Source organism: Acinonyx jubatus, chromosome A1 (genome assembly GCF_027475565.1).
Source record: "Acinonyx jubatus isolate Ajub_Pintada_27869175 chromosome A1, VMU_Ajub_asm_v1.0, whole genome shotgun sequence".
In the NCBI taxonomy this organism is placed as follows: Eukaryota; Metazoa; Chordata; class Mammalia; order Carnivora; family Felidae; genus Acinonyx; species Acinonyx jubatus.
The window spans coordinates 210,633,065-210,658,286 of NC_069380.1; the positions used below are offsets into that span (position 1 = coordinate 210,633,065).

The 25,222-nt window shown below is 45.6% G+C and overlaps 1 protein-coding gene across 12 annotated transcripts in view; it reads right to left on the reverse strand.

The window, feature by feature from the left end:
- Positions 1-7,214: 7,214 nt before the first annotated feature.
- Positions 7,215-25,222, reverse strand: part of PDZD2 (PDZ domain containing 2) — a 364,850-nt gene continuing 346,842 nt past the window's right edge. For all 12 annotated transcript variants that reach the window (XM_027074932.2, XM_027074927.2, XM_053201763.1 and 9 more), the window contains 6 exons: positions 20,831-24,887; positions 19,490-19,607; positions 15,093-15,194; positions 14,021-14,282; positions 11,393-11,527; positions 7,215-10,165 (listed from right to left, as the gene is read on the reverse strand). In XM_027074932.2, coding sequence (XP_026930733.1) covers positions 9,999-10,165; positions 11,393-11,527; positions 14,021-14,282; positions 15,093-15,194; positions 19,490-19,607; positions 20,831-24,887 — 4,841 coding nt within the window. In that variant the 3' untranslated portion in view covers positions 7,215-9,998. The remainder of the gene's footprint in view (positions 10,166-11,392; positions 11,528-14,020; positions 14,283-15,092; positions 15,195-19,489; positions 19,608-20,830; positions 24,888-25,222) is intronic.

Sequence of the window (25,222 nt, forward strand, 5' to 3'; positions counted from 1 at the left end):
AACCAGCTGAGCCACCCCATGTCTTTATAGTTGATTTCTGTAGGAGGAATAATAGAAATGAATTTACTCAAACAGTAGGTCTTGAAAATGTAAAGATAAAGTCAGTTTGACTTCTAAGATTCATGTTAATTTCCACCAATAATGTAAATGGTGGTTTCTTTAGACCTTAGCCAGTACTGTAGAGGGTATCATCAATTCTGGTCTTTACCGAGCTTAATAGAGGAGAACGATCAAATTATTTTATTCAGGGGTTATCATTTACTATCTTTATTGGTAATTTGTATTCCCCCCCCCCCCCCAGTGAGTTATTTGTTCATGTTTTCATTTTTTTTAAGGGGCATTGATCTTTTTTTTGTATTGCTTCATCAGGACTTTCCATATATTATGTGTATTAACCCTGTGTCTGTGATGCAGTTCGTTTTCCCAGTCTTTGGAGTTGGTATATGGTGAGGCTTTTTGTTTTTCTTTTTTAATCTTTGGAAAAGTATATGGTGCAGTGCTCAAGCATGGAATCTGTGCAGACCTTAATTGTCCTATTAAAGAGATCTGCCTGGTATTCAGATTTGGGATATGCATATATCATATGAATTTGGGGGTGCAGTTAAATATAACATCTAAAAATCACATGTATTGATTAAAATACACATGGAAAATCACATAAGCAAATGTATAGGCTAATAAATTATTTTAAGGCAAATATGCTTGCAGCCATCACCCAGGTCAGGAGACAGAATGTTGCCAGCTATCCAGAATCTGTTCAAGGCTTCCTCCCAGTTAGAGTCTCCCTAATCCCTGAGAATACTGTTCTGACCCAGTATTGCATCTCTAATACTTTTGTTCTGTTTGGTTTCCTTTTCCTTTTTTTTTTTTTTTTAAGCTTATTTATTCTGAGAGAGAGTGCTAGTGGGGGAGGGGCAGAGAGGTAGAATCCCAAGCAGGCCCCATGCTGACAGTGTGCCTGATGCAGGGCTCGAACCCATGAACCTTGAGGTGACCTGAGTGGACACCAAAAGTCAGATGCTTATTACCCAACTGAGCCACCCAGGTGCCCCTTTCATCTTTCATTTGATGGCCTTTTTTAAGTGTTTTTTTTTTTAAATGTTTATTTTTGAGAGAGTACAAGAGGGGGAGAGGCCGAGAAAGGAGGACAGAGGATCTGAATCAGGCTTTGTGCTGACAGGCTGACTGCAGCAGAGCCCGAAGTGGGGGCTCAAACTCAACAAACCGCGAAATCATGGTCTGAGCTGAAGTTGGATGCTCAACCAACTGAGCCACCCCAGGTTTCTCTTAAAATGTAGGTCTCCCCCTGACATCTATCTCTTGTTTTTTCCCTTGCAAGATATTTGCTGATGAAATTGGATCACTTGTCCTGTAGAGTTTTCCAAAGTTTGGATTTTGTTGGTTGTTTCCACATGGTGTAGTTTAATGTGTTTTTCTGACTTTTGTACTTGCCAGGTATTGGTAATTGGATCTAGAGGCTGTCAGATTCAGGTTTCTTTGGGCAACACTGTTTCATAGGTGGTGGTTTGTTCTTCCATCAGGGAGCTCTTAATCTCTTTTCTTTTGTGACGTTGGTAACCTTACTGGTCATTTCTTATTACATCAGTGATTTATTGGGATTGCAGAGAGGTGATACTTTAATTCTTACATTTCTTTGCTTATTAGCTAGAGAATATCTATAAAAGACTTCACCTGTATCATTGCTATTATTAGTATTTATAGAGGAAAAGTAGGGTAAAGTCTTTATTTTTTGTGTGTGTGTGTGTGTTTATTTTGAGAGAGAACAAACTGGAGAGGGGCAGAGAGAACGGGACAGAGGATCTGAAGCGGGCTCTGTGCTGATAGCAGAGAGCCCGATGTGGGGCTTGAACTCAATGAGCTGTGAGATCACGAACTGAGCTGAAGTTGGACGCTTGACCGACTGAGCCACCACCCAGGCGTCCCAATTCTACCTTCTTAACAAATGTTTATTATTGTGAGAGAAGAAAGAGTGCGTGTGTGGGAAGGAGGCAGAGAGAGGGAGAGAATTCCAACCAGGCTTCACACTGTCAGCACTGAGCCCAGTGCAGGGTTTGATCTCATGACTATGAGATAATGACATGAGGTGAAATCAGGAGTTGGACACTCAACCAACTGAGCCATCCATGTGCCCCCTAAATTCTACCTTTTGTTTACCGAGTTTCAAAATAGAGTTGGTTCTCTAACATTCTCTAAAGGTGACTGATTCGTTAAGTATTATGGACTTACAGAAATAAACATTCTTTTATCATAATTAATTTCCTTGATGAGAACCAGGATTCTTGATATGGAAAACTTAAAAGTATAGCTTTAAGACAGAAGGTAGTCAAAACCTTTGTAGTTCTACATTTAAATGAGAAGTATCACTGTAAACTTATGACGTACTTACTTTTTTTCCTTTTTTATTGTGGTAACGTAAAATTTACCATTTTAACCATTTTTGAGTGTACAAGTCAGTGCTCCACTTTGAGCTGTATCTGCATTGTAAGAACATCGTCGTTATACATAGTACAGTCTCCCTTTTAACTCTTTGGTCTTAACTCTTCAGGTAAATACATGTTTAGTGCTCACTACCATTCCTTATGTCATTGTCCTATCATTTTGGTTGTCTTGCTCATTTGTTAGATTCTTCAGAAAGGCCTGTGAGAATAATAGTCCCTGAGTGTTGGTATTCTGGTGACAGGTTATCTGCAGCCTTTTTATTTGAAGGTCAGTTTGTCTGGATAACATTCTAGATCATATTTTGATTTTTTTTTTTTTTCAGTGTGTTAAGTGTGTTCTTTTTGGCATAAAGCATTACTGTCAAAGTCTGATTGTAATATGATTTTCTTTCCCTCATGAATGCCTTGTTCTTTTTGCCTGGAGCCCACAGGATTTTTTCCCCCCAATAATGTTACCATACTGTGTTTGGGTGTTGGTTGTTCTGGATTAGTATTACCTTTTAAAAACATTTTTTAATGCTTATTATTTTTGAGAGGGAGAGAGAGACAGAGCACGAGCCAGGGAGGGGCAGAGAGACAGGGAGATACGGAATCCAAAACAGGCTCCAGGCTCTGAGTGGTCAGCACAGAGCCTGAGCCAGGGCTCAAACCCATAAGGAGTGAGATCTGCTGGACGCTCAACCGACTGAGCCACCCAGGTGCCCCTGGATCAGTATTTCCAAGTGCACGGTACGTTCCTTCAATGTGTAGTGTCAAATCTTTTTTATTCTAAGTTTCAGGAAAAGTAAAGTTTTCAGTGTTTGTTCTGTCCCTTGGTTTAGGTTTTCTTCTTTGGGGACTGTTATTACAGCTCCTTATATTTGTCTGCTCTGCTTGGGCTCTTTTTTCTCATTACCGTTGATCTTTAAGCCTCTCACCCTTTTTATCTTAAGATGTTACGTATTCTAGTTTCGTCTTTTCTGAAATTGTTTTTACTGGGTTTATTATAATAACCAATTTCTGAATTTTTTTTCTAATTTCAGTTTATCTTATATTTTATACCGTTTTCTTGATGTATTTTTTTTGAGGCATTCGGTTACAGTTTTCACTGGTTTCCTGAGCATGTCTTTCTGGTGTGCTTTGTTGTTGTCTATAGGGATTGATTGTATTTGCGCCTCAGGCTCTTTGTTCTTATAATAATGTTGTATGGGATTTTACTTAGATTATCTTCTGTTGCCTGTTTTTACATGAAATTACTTTTGTTGCTGTTTTACAAGGGATGTGGGTCAGGGTAGCTTTCCTAACTGTATTTATTCTCTACACCTGCCTCTTCTGTTTGGGTGTAGTGGAAAGAGCTACGGCAGATTACTTTCTGAGATCTGGTTCTGCTCCCCTATTGATTACGTTGATTATGGTGGGGACGGTGGGGTTTTCAAGGGCTGTCAGATGTCTTGGTGCTTCCTCTGCCTTGTTTGCACTCATCTTGCTGTTGTTAGTAGTTTGTCCCTATTTGTATATTCTGGGATTTGTGGGGGTACTTTCAAACCTAGTTTTGTTGTAGTACATTGTTTATCTATACTAGGTGTGCGTGTGCGTGTGTGTGTGGTGGTAGCTGCAGGGAGCAGAGAATGGGTGGGAGGTAAGGAGATTAAAACACTATGTCACTGTTCTGACATCTTGCCTACATCTGCTGGGACAGTCCCCAGTTGTTTTTAGTTTGGATATAGTCTGGTTAAGTTATGAGTCTCTTGTTTTATAGTTTCTGAATTTAGCCTCCTATTCACTTTATGATAAAAAAAATACAGTATGATGCAAACTTTAAAAAATATTTATTGATGTCTTTTATAATTTTTATACATATATTTTTAGTCCTAATAAAATGAACTACATTTAAAGATTTCTTAAATTCATACCAGTCATGTTTGGAGTTATCATCACTTAGGCTTAGTATTTTCCTTAATGCATTACTGGATTCTACTACCTAACATTTCATCAGGATTTTTATTTTATTTATGGATAGGCTTTGTGCATTTCCATTGTATTTTAGGCATTTTTCAAGTTCATCTTCAATGTCACTGACTTAGGTTTCTGCAGTTTGATTTGACTTGATGCATCTGCTAGGTCTTTTAGTTTGGTAAAGTGGTCTCTTAGTTTCTGTTCTTGGTTACACCAGATCCATATTAATCTCACTTGATTTTCTTTCTTTTTTGATCTTGTTTCTTAGAAGTTACACTCTCTTTAAGTACATTGAGAATACAAATCCGTTTGAATTTATCATCTTCTGATACCCAAGGTGGTCCTCCCATTATATTTATCTGCCTTTTGCATGTTGTGTTTCAGTGTCCTCCCTCCACCTTTCCCAGTTCTGTCTTCATGAGGAAGACCTTTGCTGAACCAAATTGTTTTTAGTGGGGGTCCTGTCCGAGCTTGCTGTTTGCTCAGGGTTGGTCGGTAGGTCTCTGTGTTTAAGTGTGTTCGGTTCATCCTTTAGGATGAGAGAAGAAAGCTGGGTAGTGGCCGATCTTAGTCTTGTTTCATTCAGATAGCTGCTTTGGGGGGATTGGGAAGGGGGTATGTGGAGTGGCACTTGCTGCTGGAGCCTTTCTGGGGTGGGTGAGCTGTGGCAGCTAAACCCTTACTGAATTAGCTCAGCCTTTTTGTGGTAGGGTCCTATCTGGCGGGGGCTCCCTTCAGATCAGACCATTCCTTGTGTGTTGTTCCTTGGCCCTATCTAGGCTGACCCAGGTATCTGGAAAAATCAAAACAATCCCCCCTCTTCAACCTCACCCTCCTTACCATTCTGAGGAGTGTAAATGGTTCCAATTCCGGGTGCTTCCTGCTTTTTCTGGGGCCCACTTTGTCCTGCAACCCCCTTTCTCCAGGGTAAGACTTTAGGTGGTCTTCTTCAGGACTCTCATTTCATACTTCTTTTGCTAAAGAGAATTGTATCCCATTTCATTGCTCTTCAGTTTGGTCCTAAGATTGTATTGTACCTGGTATGCATTCTCCAGCACTCCTAGAATGGGCTATTTCTGTATTAAAATTCATCCCTCTTTGTGTTTTTGTTTGGGCTTTAGACAAAAAAGTTACATGAACAAATAAGCACACTCTCTGTCAGAAGTTTTACCTGAGTAGGAGTGAGCCAGTCAGCACCTGACTTTTGGGGTGTATATGGAAAAATTCAGGCAGGCAGCAGCTGGTATGTCCAGAGAAATTCTGTGATAAGAGGCCGAAGTTATGAGAAAATAGCATCTATAAGGTTTCTAATAAAGAAAAGGTATGAAGAGTTGGTGATAAGGCCACTGACTGGTAGAGGGAGAAGTGGATTTGTAGAAACAGACCCACACATAGCAGGATGGTTATGTAATATGTTTATTTTTGAGAGAGCACACGAGCAGGGGAAGGGTGGGGGGGGGGGGGGTGGAGACAGAATCCCAAGCAGGCTCAGTGCTGTCACCCCAGAGCCCAACGTGGGGCTTGATCCCACAAACTGTGAGATCATGACCTAAGCTGAAACCAAGAGTCTGATGCTCAACTGACTGAGCCACCCAGGTGCCCCAAATAACAGGGGAGTCTTACTAGTGGAGGGCACTGAGTGAACACCCATGAACCCCATCGTTCAGTCTCAGAGGCCCGGTCATATGCCAAGTCCCATTTTTACATTTCTGTGACATGCCATCATCTTTCTTGTGCTACTCTAGGTTGGTGTCTGCATCTTAAAATCAAAAGAGACTAAGTAAACTGATGCTTTTTATTTTACTCTGTGAAGCAGGATCCCAGGTCATCCAAGCATGGGGCCACGGGGGTGGGTGGGGTGGTAGCGGGAGGTGAGTAAGTAGCAGTTTTGAGAAAAATGAGGAATAGTAGTCATTATAAAGAGAAAAACCGACAAGGAAACAATGGCTGAGTAGCTGGGGAGTCTCCAGGTATCGCTGGAAATCATGGATTTATAGCAGCATTATTCTACATGGTTGTGGGATTTCCTCTAGGAAGAGGAATGTAGGAACCAACAAGCTGGCTAGTGGAAGGAAGGATCCAGGATTAGCTGGGACAAGGGTGCCGAGTCTCTGGGATGGATGGGGGCTGCTGTGCTCTACCGTGGTGTCTAGTCTAACAGAGAAGAAATGAAAGGTGGGGCTTCTGATGGGGAGAACATCAACAGTGTTGGGATTAGGCTTGCGGAAATTGAAGACTTTAGTAGCGGGAAGAGGGGAGTAAAATCTAGATGGTCAGGGCTTTGCAAAGGCATGGGATATTGAAGGTCTTGGAGATTTAGATTGTGTTAGATCCTCAGTGTGGCCATGTAAGAGTTGATTTAAAAAAAATTTTTTTTTAAATGTTTACTTATTTTTGAGAGCACGAGTTGGGAAGGAGCAGAGAGAGAGGGAGAGACAGGATCCAAAGCAGGCTCCAGGCTCTGAGCTGTCAGCACAGATCCCTGACGTGGGGCTCGAACTCAAGAGCCACGAGATCATGACCTGAGCCGAAGTCGGACGCTTAACCAACTGAGCTACCCAGGTGCCCCAAGAGTTGTTGATTTTAGTTCTGTTGCCTTTGGACCTCTCATTTATGTAATAATTTAAGTAATAATAAACATGTCTTGATATTTTTTATATTTTTATTTTAGAGAGCGTGTAAGCAGTGGGGAGAGAGAGAATCCATGCTCAGCATGGAGCCCTAAGTGGGGCTTGATCAACTGAGCTACCTAGGCGCCCCTTATATTTTAAAAGGTTACTTTATGGATTGCAGAACTAAAACAACAAGGAAAGAACCAAGTAGTAAGTAGAGTGTTTATTTTTTTAAAATTACTTAAAAAAGGTTGTTTACAGAGATGTGGATTTACATAACTTGGCGACAACATTTTAAAAATGTACAGGCTATTTCATATTATTGCACTTACTCTTCAATATATAAGGCATTTTATTTTACATAAATAAAGGATGTATATTATACAACAGGTGTGGTGCCAATTAAGTCAACCATAAAATTAGATATGTATGGAAGGACAGAAATGAAACCCGACTTCAACCTTCACAGAATATCCTTGCAACTACAATTTACTTGTTGTAACACATATTTACCCTCATAACTTATTGTGGGTGACTGACGAGTTCAATAAAAACCCCAAACAATGAAAATTTTAGTAGGATAATAGAATACCATTAGTGCTCACTTCAGGAAGTGTGGGAATTAGACTAATTAGAAATACTAGTCATGCCTTGAACACTGAAGACAAGTAAGTAGCCTTCTAAGGGTCAGAGATAGTTTAGCCTTTTGCTTTCTCCCTTCAATTCCAACTGGTGACCAGGGAAACCCTTCTCGCAAGATCTACTAGAAATGGCTGATGACTTTAACACAATTTAGTGAGCCAAAGGTCTACCCTTTGCACTCTTCAGATACGATGATCAGGGACTCTTGGAAGGAGACTGTTCCACTGCTCCCCATTCTGTAGATGTTCCTGTTTGCGTAGGAATGTGAATTTCTTACTGGTAGGCACAGCTGGAAGGGCGGAGGCAAATATTCTCTTACCATTCAGGCAAGAAAGCAGAAACCACAAAACTGACCCCAGAGACTTAAAAACAATCTAGCATGCACCTTGCACTGACTGCCTATAGTATCCTACCTGGAACTGTAGTGAATAGTAGAAGCTAAATTAATCAGGTCTTTCTAGCTAACTCTTGTGCAACATTCTCTTTTGTATATAACCTACGGAAAAAAAAAAAAAAATGAGAAATCTGGGCTCACCAGCCAGATACTTCAGTCCCATCTGAGAGACCCCTCTGGGCCAACTTTACAGAGGTTTACTGGGATTAGTCACTTGGAAAAGCAATGTACAAAGGTGAGTAAGCACCTCTATGATCAGGGGAGGGGTACGGTGACCTCCATTCTTTTCTCTAAGCCATAGACCCAAGCTGCAGGTTATTGGAAGAAGTCTCCGACATAATACCTCGGCGTCCTCCCACAGGCAGGTTATGATTCTCACCTGTACTCCCAGGACTCGATCTGCTGGCCTGCATCACCCTTGGATCTGGCTCGTAACTACATAGTTCTGCTGCTTTACCTTGAAAGAGTGACTCACCCTTGTTCTCCATTTTCTTCTTTTTACATCTTGGTAAATGTAGCTGGTGAAGGTTTAGAATTTAAGAAAAGAAGGTGCAGTAGGAGGAGAAAAGCCAGTTTTGTGACAGGGAACAGCACATTGAATGGGAACAGCCACTACGAACAAGTCATGCTTTGAAAGGAGAGCAGCCGGGATGGGTTTTCACAGGCAGTATGAGTCACAACAGTCTTTTGCAGGGAAACGGTTTTGCAAAAGGAAGAATTTGCAAAACAGGAAAACAAAACCAGCAAACGCTTTAGTCACTGCAGAGCCGACATCACACCCAGGTCAGGAAAAGAGGTCCAGTGCTTTAGAAAGGTTCTATTTCTTAAGCTTGTTGGGAAAGGGGAACACAACCAGCCAACCAAAAAAAAGTCCCCTAGAAGGATTATTTTTAAGTTCCTCCATTTGGATTGCAAATGTAATGCCTACGTTTATAAATCCAAGGGTACTAAAAAGATTTCTAAAAATCTGGCTTAAATTAGTGGTTGGAGTGCATAAAATATAGAAATGGAAACTCAGTGACTATGATATTTCTGCCCACTCTTGGGTTGACTGGTCTTGAATTGAAGCACTTACTCAAGACAAGTTGCAAACCAGATGCAAGGTGCTTTCAGAGCTGGAACTTTCTGCTCACTCAAAGCAGCAAAGTTCATGGCTATTTAATGTGGTTTATCAGAACGGCATTTTTGTAGCATAGCCTTACGACTTACACTTTTAGATCACGATCAGCACTTCATGATGATCGACAATCCACGGAGTTGAACTCTGCATCCGTACATTGCACATGACACTCTCTAAAAAATATCACTTTCTGTATTTTGCTTTTTCATTTTTGGATAATTCCTGAGCTCAGCTTAACTGTTAGGTCATAACTTATCTTTTTTCTTTCTTTCTTTAAGTCTCATTTCTTTTCACGGTAATAATACAGACCCACAGCTCCTTCCACTGAATGTGCCTAAAAGCACTGTTATTTACTTACAAAATTATATAAAACTGTAGTCCTTTTAGTTGTGACATTTGTGTTGCCCCCTCAGACCTGGTTACCTCCCTCACTGCCAGGACTGGGTACAGTGTGAAAGGAGGCAAGAAGGATGCGAAGGTCTAGGTAAATGGTTCGAATGAAGGGCACGCCATGTCTCATATCCCCATCAGTAGATGTGAAAAGGAGGGGACAGGCACTGGAACAAAAGGATCCCTCCCAGCCGAGGTGGTCCAGGTCAAAGGCTTCCAGGGGTCCGCTCCACCGCTGCTGCACGCACAAGAGGTCAGCTTCACGTAGATGTCAAAACCTGGAGATTTCTATAGTCCTTGCCTGTATCAGTGTTCCTGTGTTGTTTCAGGAACCCAGCGTTTGAAGAAGTTACTCTGATTTGCTCAAGTAAGGGAACTGAGAAAAGGAGATGCTTGTTCAAAAATGTAACCAGCATGACCAGTGAGCATCACCACTGGTGATGGTTTCAGGACGAATTTCTATGCTTCCTAATTACTAACTGCACAGGTCCCTCCGGGACAGACTTCATAATATTCCAGGCGTCAAAGTGCATGAGCCCAACCAGGGGTTTTCCATTAATGGCGAGAATTTCATCTCCAGCTTCTATTGTTCCCGCTTGTTCAGCTGCACCCCCTGTGAGAATAAATGCAGAACAAGGGCTTGGCACCTTTGTGGTATTCAAAATAAATTCCAAGGAAACGAAAAACTTAAGTGGTACCCAGTGCCTATATTCTTAAGACGCGCAGGGCATACATCCATTAAATATTCAAATCTGTAACCCTCTCCTCTCCTAAGATGCATAAGCAGTGGACTAGGAGAAAATCATTTTCAATGTATTTAGTCAACAGAGGGAATACGCAGACTAGATAAAGAACTACAAATCAGTAACTAAAATCCAAATGGCCAGTAAGCGGAGGAAAACAGGCTCCACTTTGATCTAATATACCATGACGGCTAATCAGGGACTGTGGAGATTACTTACACACAAAACCTGATGTATTTCTACACCGCAGCTTTCTATATAACAAGCTTAGGGGTATATGGGTGTATGTTACTGATACTGTTAGTATTCACTATTGTGATAGCATATTACATAAAATAGGATATACATTAGTATATTTTTATATATACTGATATTGTTAGTATAATTACACTTTAAAAAAATGTTAGAGGAAGAGAGATGATCCCAGGCAGGCTCCGTGCTGTCAGCACGCGGCCCACCATGGAGCTCGATGCCAAGAATCACGACATCGCGGCCAGAGCCCAGATCGAGTCGGATGCTTAACTGACTGAACCGCCCAGGCTCCTCTATAATTAGATTTAAAATTTGTAATATAATTGTTTAGCTCAGGAACCTGAAGAGATCTTTGAGAACTGTCTAAGATTAAATGACGATGCAGGGTCATAAAGAGACCTCAGATCTACCACATGTTTCAATGATCTCTACTCCCATCCCAGTATTGCAATTTTAAATGAATGGGATCTTGGTCCATGTTAACTACCCCTGACTGGCAACCCTAATGGCCTTACTTACATGTATGTTTACATCAGCTACAGCTAATACTAGTTAAGAACATGGAGTTGGACACAGACCCTGGGGCCAGACTGCCTGGGGTCAAGCCTTATTCTGCCATTTGCACCTGTGACCTTCGGGGCTTGTATGGCCCCCTGTGGCACAGTCTCTCCTCTGGTGAAACAGGGATAACAGTACCTGATAGGACTGTCATGGGGGCGACATGTGTTCACATGTGTAGAACACAACAGGGCGGACACACAGCACACCCTGTATGTCACAGAGAATAAGAACATTTTCCAAATGGAAAGAAAACAGACTGCTAACTGGGTTTTTTGGGGCATTACCTTTGTACACTCTTTTAATGACCAGGGGCCCATCTCCAGCCATCGATGATTTTCCTCCATCCAGACTCAATCCCAGCCCAGCAGAGGTCTTCAGCACTTCAACACACAGAGCATCGTGGGAAGCTACATTTCTACCTGTAGCAACGATGTTCGGAAGGATGAAGAGACAGGGACACTCATCACCTCCTGTCCTGTCCCCTAAATGTATTCCCCCCGCACCCTGGAGTCCCATCTACCTTCGAAACCAGTGTTAGAGTTGATCTCCCAAATTTGGAGCTGGCCTCGTGGCTAAGTTCCTGCCGTACCTGCACCATGTGCTCTCCTAAGCACTTCCTGTTGTGCCCAAGCAGAAACCCCCAGACTCCGAACTGCTCTTGGCAAGCCCCACACGCTGTTGCTGTGGGTCTCAGTGAAGTCACACTTGAGGAGTCAAATTCGATTTCCTGCTGACCCTGACTGCCGATGGCAGCAGTGTGTCACAGTCTGACCCTGAAATCCTGCAACACCCAAACGCCAGACCCCATGTGAGACCGTGACCGTGGATTCCAAAGCTCCCAGGGACGCCCAGAGCTCCTTTCCTTCCTCCTCCTGCCACACATGCTCCTGTTGTGTGTTTTCATCACACGCCAGCTGCCTTCACTGCCGTCTCCTCTCTCCACTGGGGGGTGGGGGACGTTTCCACGGCAACACTCGTGCCTGCTCTGTGTGCTAAGTGTGGAGAGGCCTGGCTGAAATCCGCCTTGGAGATCTGCATAGAGATTGTAAGCTTGCCTTTTATTTCTCTTATTTACACACGTTCTCATTGAAGGACGTTGAGGGGAATGGAAAGGCGCACCGAGCTCTCTGGGAGGCGGGGGAAGGACCACAGATTAAACTGCCCCCTTCAGGTTGAGGCCGAGCTAGCCAGCATCACTGCTCCTGCACATAAAGGTCAGTCCATTAGTGTGGTTTCACGAAGGCGACTCCACGTCCCATGTGGTCTGAAGGAAATGTGCTAATGGGAGCAGCCTGATTTTTCCGTAGGTGATTTCACTTGCTGTTAAACAGGAAAACAGGCCCATTACAGGCTCTCCGCTCTGGCCAGACTCTACTGGAATCACCCAGGAACCTTAAAAAGATTGTGATGCTGGGCCCTGGCCCTTACCTTCACCCCCATCCCTGAGGTTTCATGATTGAAATAAGCTGGGGAATTCACTGAGCAGGAGGATTTTAAAAAGCTTCCTACGTGTCTTGAACGTGCAGCCTACCGCATCAGCCCTCAAGTGGGATGCTCTCTGTGTTAGGGAGAACTGTACAGGTTCAGGTAGAGCCCTGGGCACGGGCATTTTAAGGAAGAGGAAGACAAAAACTAAAGGTTAGGCCCTGAAAGTGTTTACAAGTTGGTAACTCTGTAGACTCTGGTTCAAGGCCAGATGTTCTGAAGGTGCCACAGGAATACTTAATGATTATAAATGACAGGATTAGCCTTCCATATCCCGAGTTCATGAGTCTTAAGAACTCTGGAAGCTACTGGGATTAAATGTCAAGTGGTTTCCTTTGACAAGTTGCCCGGATCCCACTGAAAGTACAAGCAATTGAGACTATGCGGAGGCAAAGGTGAGCATGACAAGGTCTGATGACTTAAGGTGTTTCCCAATACTGGGAAGGGCTTCAGTTTTCTAGAAGAGCAAAAGCAAGGGAACAGAGAAGGCTGAGAATGCCCCCAGCCTGCGGAGGCATCTGGACAAGAAGAGTTCCGTTTGTTCAGTGGACATCAGTGCCCTTTCCAGCAAAGCAATCACAGAGAGCCCAGGCTGCCATGAAGCCAAGGTGAACAGGGAGGAATTCAGCTACCCTTAACTTCATTAGGGAGAGATGTTGAGTGGAAAAAAAACCTCCCCAGAAGGCAATGCCCTGACCCGGGCTTCGTTGGCTCCCCTATGCCACCTGGACTAAAGACATCACTCCTGAACTCCAAGGTAGGGGACACCACTGAAGTCTGATGTAGTTATCTGAAGGCCGTAATCAGCCTGTGCTTCAGAAACACAAGTGGCACTTAGTTCCTCCTGAGTAAGTACTTCGTACGCCTTGCTCATGAGCCTTGGTGTGACAGTGTGGAGGGCATACAGAAAATCTTACTTCTGAACCTCTTTTTATAAGTTCTTCTTGGTTGATTAAGGCTACAGTCTCTGTCTTTAAACATCTGTACCCCCTCATTTCCTTACATTCTTCTAAAACAGGAAAGAATACAAACCTTGATATTTTCCGAGGACAAATCTCAGTACTGGAATTTCTCTTTCTACAGTCTCAACATGATTCCCCTCCCCTGTCACAAGAGTTTCTTGCTTTACTTACCGGCCACTTAAGTCCTAAGAAGAAGATATAAATGTGAAAGGGCTTCCTTCTTAGCACATTTAGAGAAGCAGTCAAGCGGTCGTTAAAAATCTTCAATAGTATGACTTCAACTACTGGGGGCAGTGGTTTATAACTTCCTTGTAACACTGCTTTTGCAAGAACCATCCGCCGACATAAGACTTGACTACATTTGATTTTTCTGACCCAGATGATAGTAGTTATGTTCCTTCGTGCTCACCAGGAACCAATCTGCCAGCTACACCCACCCTGCTGGTTGTTGAACTGGTGTCTTACCTACTCCAGGCTCCAGGAGGCTGGTCTTTCTGGATAGCAAGCCCTTCCCATTGGCTTCCTGTCTGGTGGAGGATCTGGGCTGGTCATTCCCTTTCTTGATGACTATAAGGACATCTTTGTGCAGCTGTGCTTGGTGCAGAACCTTCAGGACATCCCCATGGGCTAAGCCAGCCAGTGAGGTGCCATTGACTGATAGAAGGAAATCCCCTCGGTTCACAGTCCCTTCCTGAGAAGCAGCCCCCTGAGAAAACACCCTGTGCACCTGCGGCAAGGAGAAGTCAAAAGCCAAAGTCATCATACAAACGTGGTTTACCAAAAACCTATTCAGTGTGAGGGATGGAATACATATATATATTTAAAATGTTTAATGTTTATTTAGTTCTGAGAAAGAGACAGAGCATGAGCGGGGGAGGGGCAGAGAGAGGGAGACACAGAATTGGAAGCAGGCTCCAGGCTCTGAGCTGTTAGCACAAAGCCCGATATGAGGCTCAAACTCATGAACCGTGAGATCATGACCTGAGCTGAAATTGCACGCTCAACCAATGGAGCCACCCAGACGCCCCTGGAATATATTTTTACTCAACTTCTTGCTCGTGTCTAATATATGCCTGGCACTCCATGGGGGCAAGAAGAACACAAAAATGAACAGGACCTGGTCTTGCCTAATGAAGGTGGCCTCTCCAATGATCTCAAAGTCCTTTGAGTGATACAAAATTTTAGGTTGTTCTTGAGAAGGAAGTGATTTCAAAAGCAAATGCGGGTTTGGTCAGTTAATTCTAGTGTTTTCCTAGTGCTAGAATAAAATGTTAGGTGAATAGGAGGGTACAGAAAACTGATGTGTATTTGCATCTAATCACTCCGTCTGTATACATCAGTCAGCTCTGTGGTAAGAATGTGTATCTTTGCTAATGAATATATCATATCCTACTTTCCCCACTTTTCCATTTTTGTTTTGTTAGGAGGGAACAAACACCAGCATTCTTTGAACTCACAGATGTGAATTTTGTTCTGATCAAATGTGAGGCTGCTTCGGGAGTGACTTTCCTGCGAGCACCTGGACACTGTCACTTACCACAACTGATTTTGGCTCCACATCTGTTCCTCCTGCCACAGTGAATCCCAGACCTGAGCCTTCTTTTTTATTCAAGACGATGAAGCAAACATCTTCTTTATTCTAGTGAAAAGAAACAGAAAAAAGTACAGTTGATCCTTGAACAACATGGGGTTTGGGGCACCCACCCCCACACTGTGGAAAATCTGCCTATAAATTTTGACTGCCCCTCACACTTAACCGCTAATAGCCTGCCCTTGATGGAAGCCTCACTAATAACATAAACAGTTGGTTAACACATAGTTTCTGTTATATGTATTATATACTGTATTCTTACAGTAAAGCTAGAGAGGGGTGCCTGGTGGCTCAGTCAGTTAAGCGTCTGACTCTTGATTTCAGCTCAGATCACGGTCTCATGGTTTGTGAGTTTGAGCCCTGCACTGGGCCTTGCGTTGGCAATATGGAGCCTGCTTAGGATTCTTGGTCTCCCTCTCTCTGTCCTACTCCTGTTCGCTCACTCTCAAAAAAAAAAAAAAAAAAAAGCTAGAAGGGAAAAAACATAATTAAGAAAGTCCTAACAAAGAGAGTCCTAACAAAATTTAATTTTAATTTAATTTGCATTTAGAGTGCTATAAAAAACTCACGTGTAAGTGGACCTGTGCAGTTCAAACCCATGTTGTTCAAGGTCACGTATCTGTTTCTTGTGCTGGGAGTTAGTAAGTTCTGTGGTCAGCCCTCCCGCTGTGCTGCACAGCTTGTCAGCACGAGCCCCAGTGGCTATTCAGGAGCTTTCCCACCTTTCCTGAACTCAACTGTCCTCTACCCATCCTGGGCAGTGCTTACTTGGAGTTTGGGGGTCCATCCTGTACCTACAGAACCACGGGGATGGTGGACAGAAAGGGGCAGGGACGGGACAATATAGAAGCTATTCTAGGCACCAGATTGTGTCTTCCCAAATCTGAAGACAGCACGTAATTTGGTCATGAAGGGAATTCTTTTTGTTTTTTTAAATGTTTATTTTTGAGAGAGAGAGAGAGAGAGAGAGAGAGTGAGTGAGGGAGGGGCAGAGAGAGAGGGAGACAGAGGATCTGAAGCAGGCTCTGTGCTGAGCATGCAGAGCCCAATGCGGGGCTTGAACTCTTGAACCGTGAAATCATGACCTGAGCCAAAGTCAGATGCTTAGCCTTAGACTGTGCCACCCAGGTGCCTCGCGAAGGGAATTCTTCATTCTATAACTGTTTAAGTCTATAATTTAGTCAGGCCAGGGTCAACAACAGCAGAGAAGAAGTGCCAAGAGGCAGGATGAGAACACACTGAGGCCAACTGTTTTATGACCCCTTCCCGCCACATTCAGTTCGTTGGATTTGAGGTGTAATTAATGAATGGGTATTCCTAAAATACAAAGTATGTTAAAAAAATATAAAGTAGGGGCGCCTGGGTGGCTCAGTCGGCTCTGTCTCTGTCTCAAAAATAAACATTAAGAAAAAAAATTAAAAATATATATATAAAGTACCCTAAAACTAACTGCCAACTTGTATTTGAGACTAGAACATTCCTAGTAGTGTCTAAGCTTACGTAACAAAAGACTGTCCTGTGTTTCAAGCATCCAACAAAAGATACCTTAAAATATTTTAAAATAACTGAGTTATTCAGTTATTATTATAATTATTCTGAATTTTGACTTCCTTCACCGCACATGGTAAAAATGATTCCGCAACATTTTTCAAGATCTGCATTGCTAGGTTCCCCATGAAGTGATTTATAATCCATCAATTCAAGGTGTTCTCAACCCAGCAACAGAAAAAGAATCTAAAAATAAAACTGAAGTGTTGTTTTGATGAGAGAAGGTGAAAACACTGAAAGAGAGAACCACCTCTGTATTGTGCTGGGGAAGGAACCCATAATTAAAAAAAAAAAAAGAGTTTAGTAGGAGTGCCTGGGTGGCTCAGTCGGTTAAGCGTCTGACTCTTGATTTCAGCTCAGGTCATAATGTCATGGTTGGTGAATTTGAGCCCTGAATCAGGCTCTGCACTGACAAGGCGGAACCTGCTTGGGATTTTCTCTCTCCCTGCCCATTCCCCACTCACATGCAGGCTCGCTCGCTCGCTCTCTCAAAATAAAACATTAAAAGAAAAAGAGTTTAGTCCTATTAATACGTCCTAAAGAGTGATCCCAAGCATTTTATGTCTCCCCAAAGAAGTTCATTCAAACCAAATCTCCATTTGCTGACACTAGAATGTTCCACAGACCTGCTGGGGGATTTTGACTTTGTTGGGAAGTCCAACCATTTACAGGCTCAGACACGTTCAGAGAGAAGAATGAAAACTAGGCGTTCTTGATGAAAATGGGGCATGTGGTCTGGTACACCCAAATTTTAATTTGCTCAAAAAATGTTTTTTCGAATTGTGTCTGAGGATACAAGTGCACTAGAAGCCGACCACGGCCACTCTGTGAAAGCAAGTGAAGACTGCAGGGAAATGAGGGTGAACAGCTGCATTCTGATGCAAGTAGGAATGCTGTTCCACACCAAGCCACCGTACTTGTCTGGGGGTGAATGTGGAACCAGAGGGACGGGGTGGGAGACCCTCCCAGCTGGCACTCCGCGTCCTGCCCGCACAAAAAGTCTCCCATTGTGTCTGTGGTCCCTGAAAACGTGCATCTCATTTGTGAGGTAGGTTGAGACTTTTTGGTTTTCTGCTTCTACTTTCTTTTCTTCTTCTTAAGTTTATTTGAGAGGGAGAGGCAGAGAGAAAGGGAGAGAGAGTCCCAAGCACTGACAGTGCAGAGCCTAACGCAAGGCTTGATCCCATGAACCGTGAGATCATGACCTGAGCCGAAATCAAGAGTCGGACGGCTTAACGAACTGAGCCACCTAGGTGCCCCTCCTTCTACATTTTATCTAACACTGTAGAATGTCTGAGGACAAGGGACCCGGCAAAGTGTGATCCCACCATGCCATGTTGATTGGAAATGCCAGAATGAGACTTGCATGCATGAAACACTTATTGTCACAAGTCGAAGAAAGAAGGGAGAGGACAGAACGGTCCCTTTCACTGAAAGTGAAAAATGCTGGATGTCTCAATGTGTTTGTTAACTGCACAGACCCAAACCAGCAGGCTGAGGACCAGAGGGAGTGTGTAAACTAAGGGGAGCTGGTCTCCTCTCCAACCTGGTTCCTTGCTCAGGGGATGCCAACATCACAGCCCTTCTGGGTAATGCTAGAAATTTCTGGCACAGTGTTCTCAGACCTATGAGTGGCCCAGGTACATTACCAGTCAAGAAAAAATTGTTCATATTTGTTTTCTCAAAACAAATATTCACTTATTAGGGTTCAAATCTCTAAGGGCAGTTCTGAGAAATTAACGTTGTTCTTCAGAGAAGTATTCTAGATATGAACCCATGGCTTCTTCTATTATCATCACATCCAATTTATTGAAAGACTGCATTTTTTTTTTAAATTTTTTAAATGTTTATTTTTTTTTGAGCGAGAGAGAGACAGAGCACGAGCAGGGGAGGGGCACAGAGAGAGAGGGAGACACAGAATCTGAAGCAGGCTCCAGGCTCTGAGCTATCAGCACATAGCCTGATGCGGGACTTGAACTCATGGACTGAGAAGATCATGACCTGAGCCGAAGCTGAATGCTTAACTGACTGAGCCACCCGGGCGCCCCAAAAGACTGACTTTTTTTTTTTTAATGTTTATTTTTGACAGAGACAGACAGAGTGCAAGTGGGGGAGGGGCAGAGAGAGAGGGAGACACAGAATCTGAAGCATCTCCAGGATCCGAGCTGTCAGCACAGAGCCCACTGTCAGCACAGAGCCAGATGCGGGGCTCAAACTCATGAACTGTGAGAGCATGACTTGAGCTGAAGTTAGACACTCGACTGACTGAGCCACCCAGGTGCCCCAAAAGACTGCATTTCTAATGACCGGTTAGCCACCTTGTCTTGAATCCCAGGCTTCAGAAGCTCTCATGTTGGGGGCCAGGGTAGGGCTACACACACACGCTAACTCATTTCCCCAGCAGGTGGCTCCCTTGACAAGTAGTTAACGTCCACCTAGGTGCAGAGATGTGCTGTGGCCATTCCCTCATGTTTCCAACATGCCTAGTTCAGTTTTGAGGACCCTCTGTTGACAGACTCCAAGTGTGGGGGGGTGAGGAGGATGGTAACTAGTCACTACTGGGGAATTAACACAGCGGCTGCGCCAATCTGGCACCTGAAATTCAAGTCAAGGTCTAGCTTGTGAAGCCAGCTGCAAGCTGCAACTGCGAGAGGTCAGACCCAGCTGGGCAGCTCTGTGCTCGGGCTCAGAGCAGAGCTCTTCCTGGCTCCCAGAGCTCCTGCCCCGAACCTGGGCACGACCCCACCCCGGCCCTGCCCCAGCCTCGTCTCCCTGTGTGGTCGGGTTCCACTCACCTCTGATTGTGCTTTCGCTTCCTGAATGAGAGCCGGGACCGTCGATCTTGACCCCACTGATGATAAAACAGACTGTAATCTTTGCTGGTCTCCTGCTGAGACTAGAAGTTGATCCAAACTAATATAAAAATATGAAAGAAAAAGGCAATTTTCTCCTTTCATAAGGTTGTATTTACAATGCTCTTTCTACCAAGTTGCAGGTGTTTTCTGATTTTCATGCTCTCTTTTGTTTTTAAAAATAATTTTTTTAATGTCTGTTTTTTTCTCGAGAGCGCACTGTGAAGGATGGACAGAGAGAGCAAGGAGTCACAGACTCTGAAGCAGGCTCCAGGCTCTGAGCTGTCAGCACAGAACCCGATGTGGGGGTCGAACTCATGAACTGTGAGATCATGACCTGAGCCGAAGTCGGAGACGCTCAACTGACCGAGCCACCCAGGTGCCCCTTTTGGTCATAAGAACTCTCAATACAAACTGCTTGAAGAATCCTGAGTGCTGGGCAGGAATGTCATTCACAGGAATTACTGTGGCTTCTGGGATCCATCACCTCAGGATGTTAGGGAACCAGTGCTGGAGCTCCGCAGAACATTTCTGACAGTTTGAAATATATTCTTTAAAATGTTAGGAATTTTCTGCTTAACTCGGGTCAGCTTTGAAGGCCCAGACTGTTGTCCCCTGAGGTGCAGCCCTCCCTGTCCACTCTCATCTCTCTGATGGCGCTCTTGCCAAAAGTGCCATGTCCCATCAAGACTGCCCTGCAGAGCGACATTCTGGAAACCCTTTCTCTGCAGGCATGGTCTTTTTCCAGTAGTGATATTAAAAAGCAAAGGGGGCTAAATGCAATGTGGTATCCTGACAGAGAAAAACGACGTTAGTGAAATGTGTTCCGTGAAATGTGAATTAAGTCTGTGGTTAACTGTGTTCTTCTAGTGTTAAATTTCTGACTTTTGACAACTGGACCAGGATTGCAGAAGATGTTCCCATTAGGAAGAGCTGGGTGGGGAGCTTGGGTGCCAGTCTTTGCACCTTTTCCAAAAATTGAAAACTAGTTCATAATTTTTAAAAAAGTTTATTTGAGGGGCGCCTGGGTGGCTCAATCAGTTAAGCATCCAACTTCGGCTCAGGTCAGGATCTCACAGCTCGTGGGTTCAAGCCCTGCATCAGGCTCTGTGCTGATAGCTCAGAGCCTGGAGCCTGGAGTCTGCTTTGAATTCTTTGTCTTCCTCTCTCTAACCTTCCCCTTCCTGTACTCTGTCTCTCTCTCTCTTTCAAAAATAAATAGTAAACATTAAAAAAAGTTTTTATACAGTTTATTTGAATAAAAGGAGAGAGGCAGATACTTACTTAACTGACCAGCCTTTTCCAGAAGGCAGATCCCAGGTGGTTTCACCCACATGATGGGCTGAACTGGGTGCCCCAGGCTCACTGGCTTTAGGGCTGCTTCCTCCTGGACAGGCTCTGTCCCCCCGCTTCATGGGGCATGAAAGGGCAGTGGACCCATTGAGGCCTCCCGCGGGAGAGCCAAGCGACCTCCTGGGGGTGATTTCCAGCTCGGTTTTGAAGAGTACGGCTGTCGGTCCCACTGAGAAGTCCTCACTGCAGAGCTTGTCAAGGTCAGGCATGCTCAAGGCCCTCAGTTCCTGGAGCTTAGAGCGGGATAAGGGAGAGGGCTGGGTGTGGCGCACCGAGGACTTGTTCCTTTTGACGGGAGAGGCTGGGGTCATGGTTGGGGTGGGAATTCCAGAAGGACTAAGTGATTTCTTTGGGTCTGAGTCAGGGCCCTTGTTACTGGCCTCCGCTGGATTCTGCTGGGAGACTGTCAATGCTGTGCTGGAGGGGGACTTGGTCATCTGGGGGATCAGGGTGCTGGCTTCACTTTGGCTTTCGCTGCAGGAACTCAGGCTGCGTCTCAGTGACCTTGCTGCTGGGTCACTGGGGTGGCTGAGGCTCCCGGAAGCAATGCTGCCAGATGACCGTCTCCCAATGGGAGGCTTGGAGCTCGCTGACAAAAAAGGAGACACCCCAGACCTGGCCACCAGCCGGTCAGAATGGGCTAGGTTCTCAAAAGACTTGATCCTCTGCTTCACAGAGAAAAATGAGGTAGATTCGTAGTTCTGCTCAGAGTAGTAATGTCTTCTAGTGACTTTGATTTTGTCCATGACTAGGCAGCTCGTCTCTCGCACTGAAAGAACATCCCCTTCGTCTGTTGTTGGAAGGTTCCTCGATGTCTCCAGGAGGGGCCTGACGCTGTACACGCCCTGTCCGTTAGCCAGGCCAAGACCACCACCTCTGGCTGCCTTGGCCTCGAGGAGCCCCCCACTTGTTGCAGGGATCTGGCTGTCCCGGTGAGAGCGACTTGGGCTGTGTAGAGCATGCCCTTCCCGTCCAAAATGGCTTGAAAACTGGGCCGGCATGGAGTAGGTCCTGGTCGCTGGCCTTGGTGTGAAACATGGATGGTCATCTGGCACTGGGCCCGCTGACGTGCCGTTCTTGGTCATCCCGAGGGAGCCTGACACCTGACTTGACTTCCCCTGCGAGGAATCCACCTTTCTAGTAGGCAGTTGTGGGGAGGAGGAGGAGGAAGCCAGTTTTGCCACACTGAAAGATCGCTGGGTTTCCTGCTCTACCTGGGACGCACGAGATGTGAGTGACGGCGGATGACTTGAGGACGTCTCCTCTGACTGGTGACAGAACCCGATCTCACTCTTCTCCTGACAGTTGCTCTGGGCCAAGAACCCTCTTAATCTGTCACTTTCAGCTAGCTTGTCACCACATGCATTCTTGGGCGTTCTTTCAGAAGAAATTTCAACTATTTTCAGCTGGTTTGTTCTTTCTAGGGGATCACCAGTAATTATTCTGCCTCCTTTGTCATCAGTCACCCCCGATTGGGCTACTTCTGGTGCCGAATCCATTCTGCTGGCCGTGCGCCGCTCCCTCTGCCCAGGAGGTGGGGCCTCCTGTCCGTTTGTGGCTGTGGATGCGCTGTTCCCTGAGGCCACAGGGGGAGCCCTGGTCTCTGGCCCACACTTAGGAGATCTGGGGGCCACTGGGCAGCCTCTGTTGGGTTCTGAGTGGAAAGCCACGTAGGATCTACCGCATGCACCCTGCTCAGGGAGAGTCCTGGGGGAGGCGTGGGGCGAAATGAACGCTGTGATGCCCGTTTCCGAAACTGATGGCTTCAGTGACCCCGGGGCAGCAGGTGGCCTGCTCTCCAGTGCGCACTGGGGGGACCTGGGGGCGGCCGTGGCATTTTTGTCAAGCTCCTCGTGGTCTATGTGGAACTGGTTAGATGCTCCCTTCAAAAGCATTTTGTGGGAGGTCTGGGGTGAAATGAGGGGTTTCCTGGGGTCTGTCCCACCAGCCTTGGCAACGTGAGCTGCAGGGGCCTCGGAACTGGCTTTGCTTTTGCTTTTGATGCTGAGTCTCTTCAGCTTAGGACCAGATTTGGGTTTCTGACAGTTACTTAAGAGTGTTTCCACTGAACTTTTTTTAGGTGAGTCTTTATTTTCCAGATTCACTTTCAGCTGGGGGGAGCTATTAGGCACAGCAATCCCCTTTCTGGAATTCTGGCTGGAACTCAACACCTGACTTTTGGAGTCAGGGCTTCTGCTGGGCGCCATGGGTTGCTCCTTTTCAGTTTTGCCCTGTGAATGTGTCCCTTGGTTATTTTTATTTATTTCTTTAAACCAGGCCATGATGGGCCTCCTGGAAACCATTTTTGGTTTCTGTAGCAACTCATCCAGCTCGTGACTTTCGGAGATATGTAGATTTGTCAAAACAGACTCTCCATTCTTAGGGACATGCACGCTACAGGGGGACTGATTTTCAGTTGCATTGACATTTGTCTCTTGTTTTTTATTTGGGGTCTCGACACCCAGCAAGTCATGTTCTAAACCATCTACCGTGTTCAGACTGCCGAGAGCGACCGGAGGGTTGTGGAAATGCGTGGCGGCTTCAGGAGGCTGCCTGTTCCCCACAGATGAGCTAGTACTGGTGGCCTCCATGGTTTCTTCTTCACACGAGGGTCTGGGGTTCTGTAAAATCCTTACATCTGCATGAAGTTCATGCTCCTGAGAGCTTATATCCGAGAGAGGAAATGGCTGGGAAGAGTTTGGAATTGAAGGGCATGAGTTTCCTGGCACAAAGGATGCTCTCTCACGTGGATTTCCCACCACTTGACTCAGAGCACTGTGCTTTAAGGGCAGAACTTTGGCCAACACAGGGCAGGGTGCGGCCTGGGCAGGTGCGTGAGCAGTAGTTGAAGGTGGATTGGGGGAACCATTTGTAGAACAAATTTCAATTTGCTCCTCCTCAGACTCTGTAGTGTCTTCCCTGTGAGAAGATCTGCGGGAATGAGGGGGTGACCAGTTGTTCCTGGTGGAAGCTCGTGGGGCTTCGGCGAGCGATTCAGGGTCAGAAGATGAGTCCTCGGCATCACCATACATGGATGAGAGAGATGGCTCTGTGCTGTCACCCAGGCCCGACAGGGACATGCTGTCTTCGTGAAAACTGCTAAAATTTCTAGAGTAGTTGCTCAAAAAGTTTTTGTTCACAGTAAAATGTTTGTCAGGATTAATGGAATCCAAAACTGAAGGCTGGGAGGCCCACTGTGGGAGAGGGGGCTGGCCAGCAGCCCAGGCCCTCCTTAGGGTGGGGGTCTGGTTCCCCACGACTGGCTCAGCATGGTGGGAACTTCCACTTCCAGTGCCTGCTGGAGGTTGACCCTGAGAACGTCCCACTTGACTCAACCGGTCCCCTTTCTGAGGAGACTGAAGTCTTGGTTCAGAAGCATCCAGCTCCTTGATGAGTGTGTCGATGTCAGTCACAGGACTGCCCCCGCTTTCCCTGGGGCAGCAATGCCCGGAGACACCCCCACACGCCCCTGCAGCCCGGTCAGCGGGTGACGGCAGGGAGGGGCTGGCCTGCGGGGCCCTCTCAGACACAGAATCTGTTCCCTTGGGCAGGGAAGAGCCTGGGGAGTTTGCAGGCACGAGGACGCCTGTTGCTTGAAGAGCCTTGCCGTGGTGACCGGGACTTCTCTGTCTCTCCTCCTGGGACACGAGGTCTGGGGACAGGACGCCACTAGCTGCAGACGCTGCCTCTGCCTCAGGTCCCGCGCCCCTGTGGGCAGCTGCCTTCCTGGGCAAGTTGGCTTCTGGGGCTGCCGGAAGGTTGCCGAAGTCACGAGGAGCCGCTGCCATCTTCTCTGGGGAGGCGCTGCTCTTCTGGGCGAGACTCACATGACATCTGTCCTCAGACTCAGGCACCCCGGGTGACACTGGCTCTCCACGGTCCTCAGGCCGCCTTGCTGGCCCCGTGTCCATGGAGGTCTTGCTGGGCTCAGGGTGAGCTGCCCCCTTCTGCTCTGGGGTAGGGATGAGGTCTGGGGGGCTATCCAGTCCTGTGTGGAGATAAGGGGGGGAAGCAGGGAGAGAGAGGGGAAAATGTGAGAAAAACTCTCAATTGAAAAAAAAAAGGAAAATGAAACACTCTCAAATTTTTGGTCTTTTTTCAGAAAGACATCCCACAGCCTAAATGTAGGCCTACTTGTCGTTCTGTTTTTGCCTCTGAAATTACAGAGCGCTCACATCTAACAAATACCACTCTGCTCTAGACGTTCCGAAATAACTCAGACTGGCTGGCAGAATAACCCTTTGTTTCTGCCTTTTCTCTCTTTTTGGTTATTTTTAAGGATGGGGACCCCAGAAGCCCTTCCCCTGGGTTTCTTTACACCGT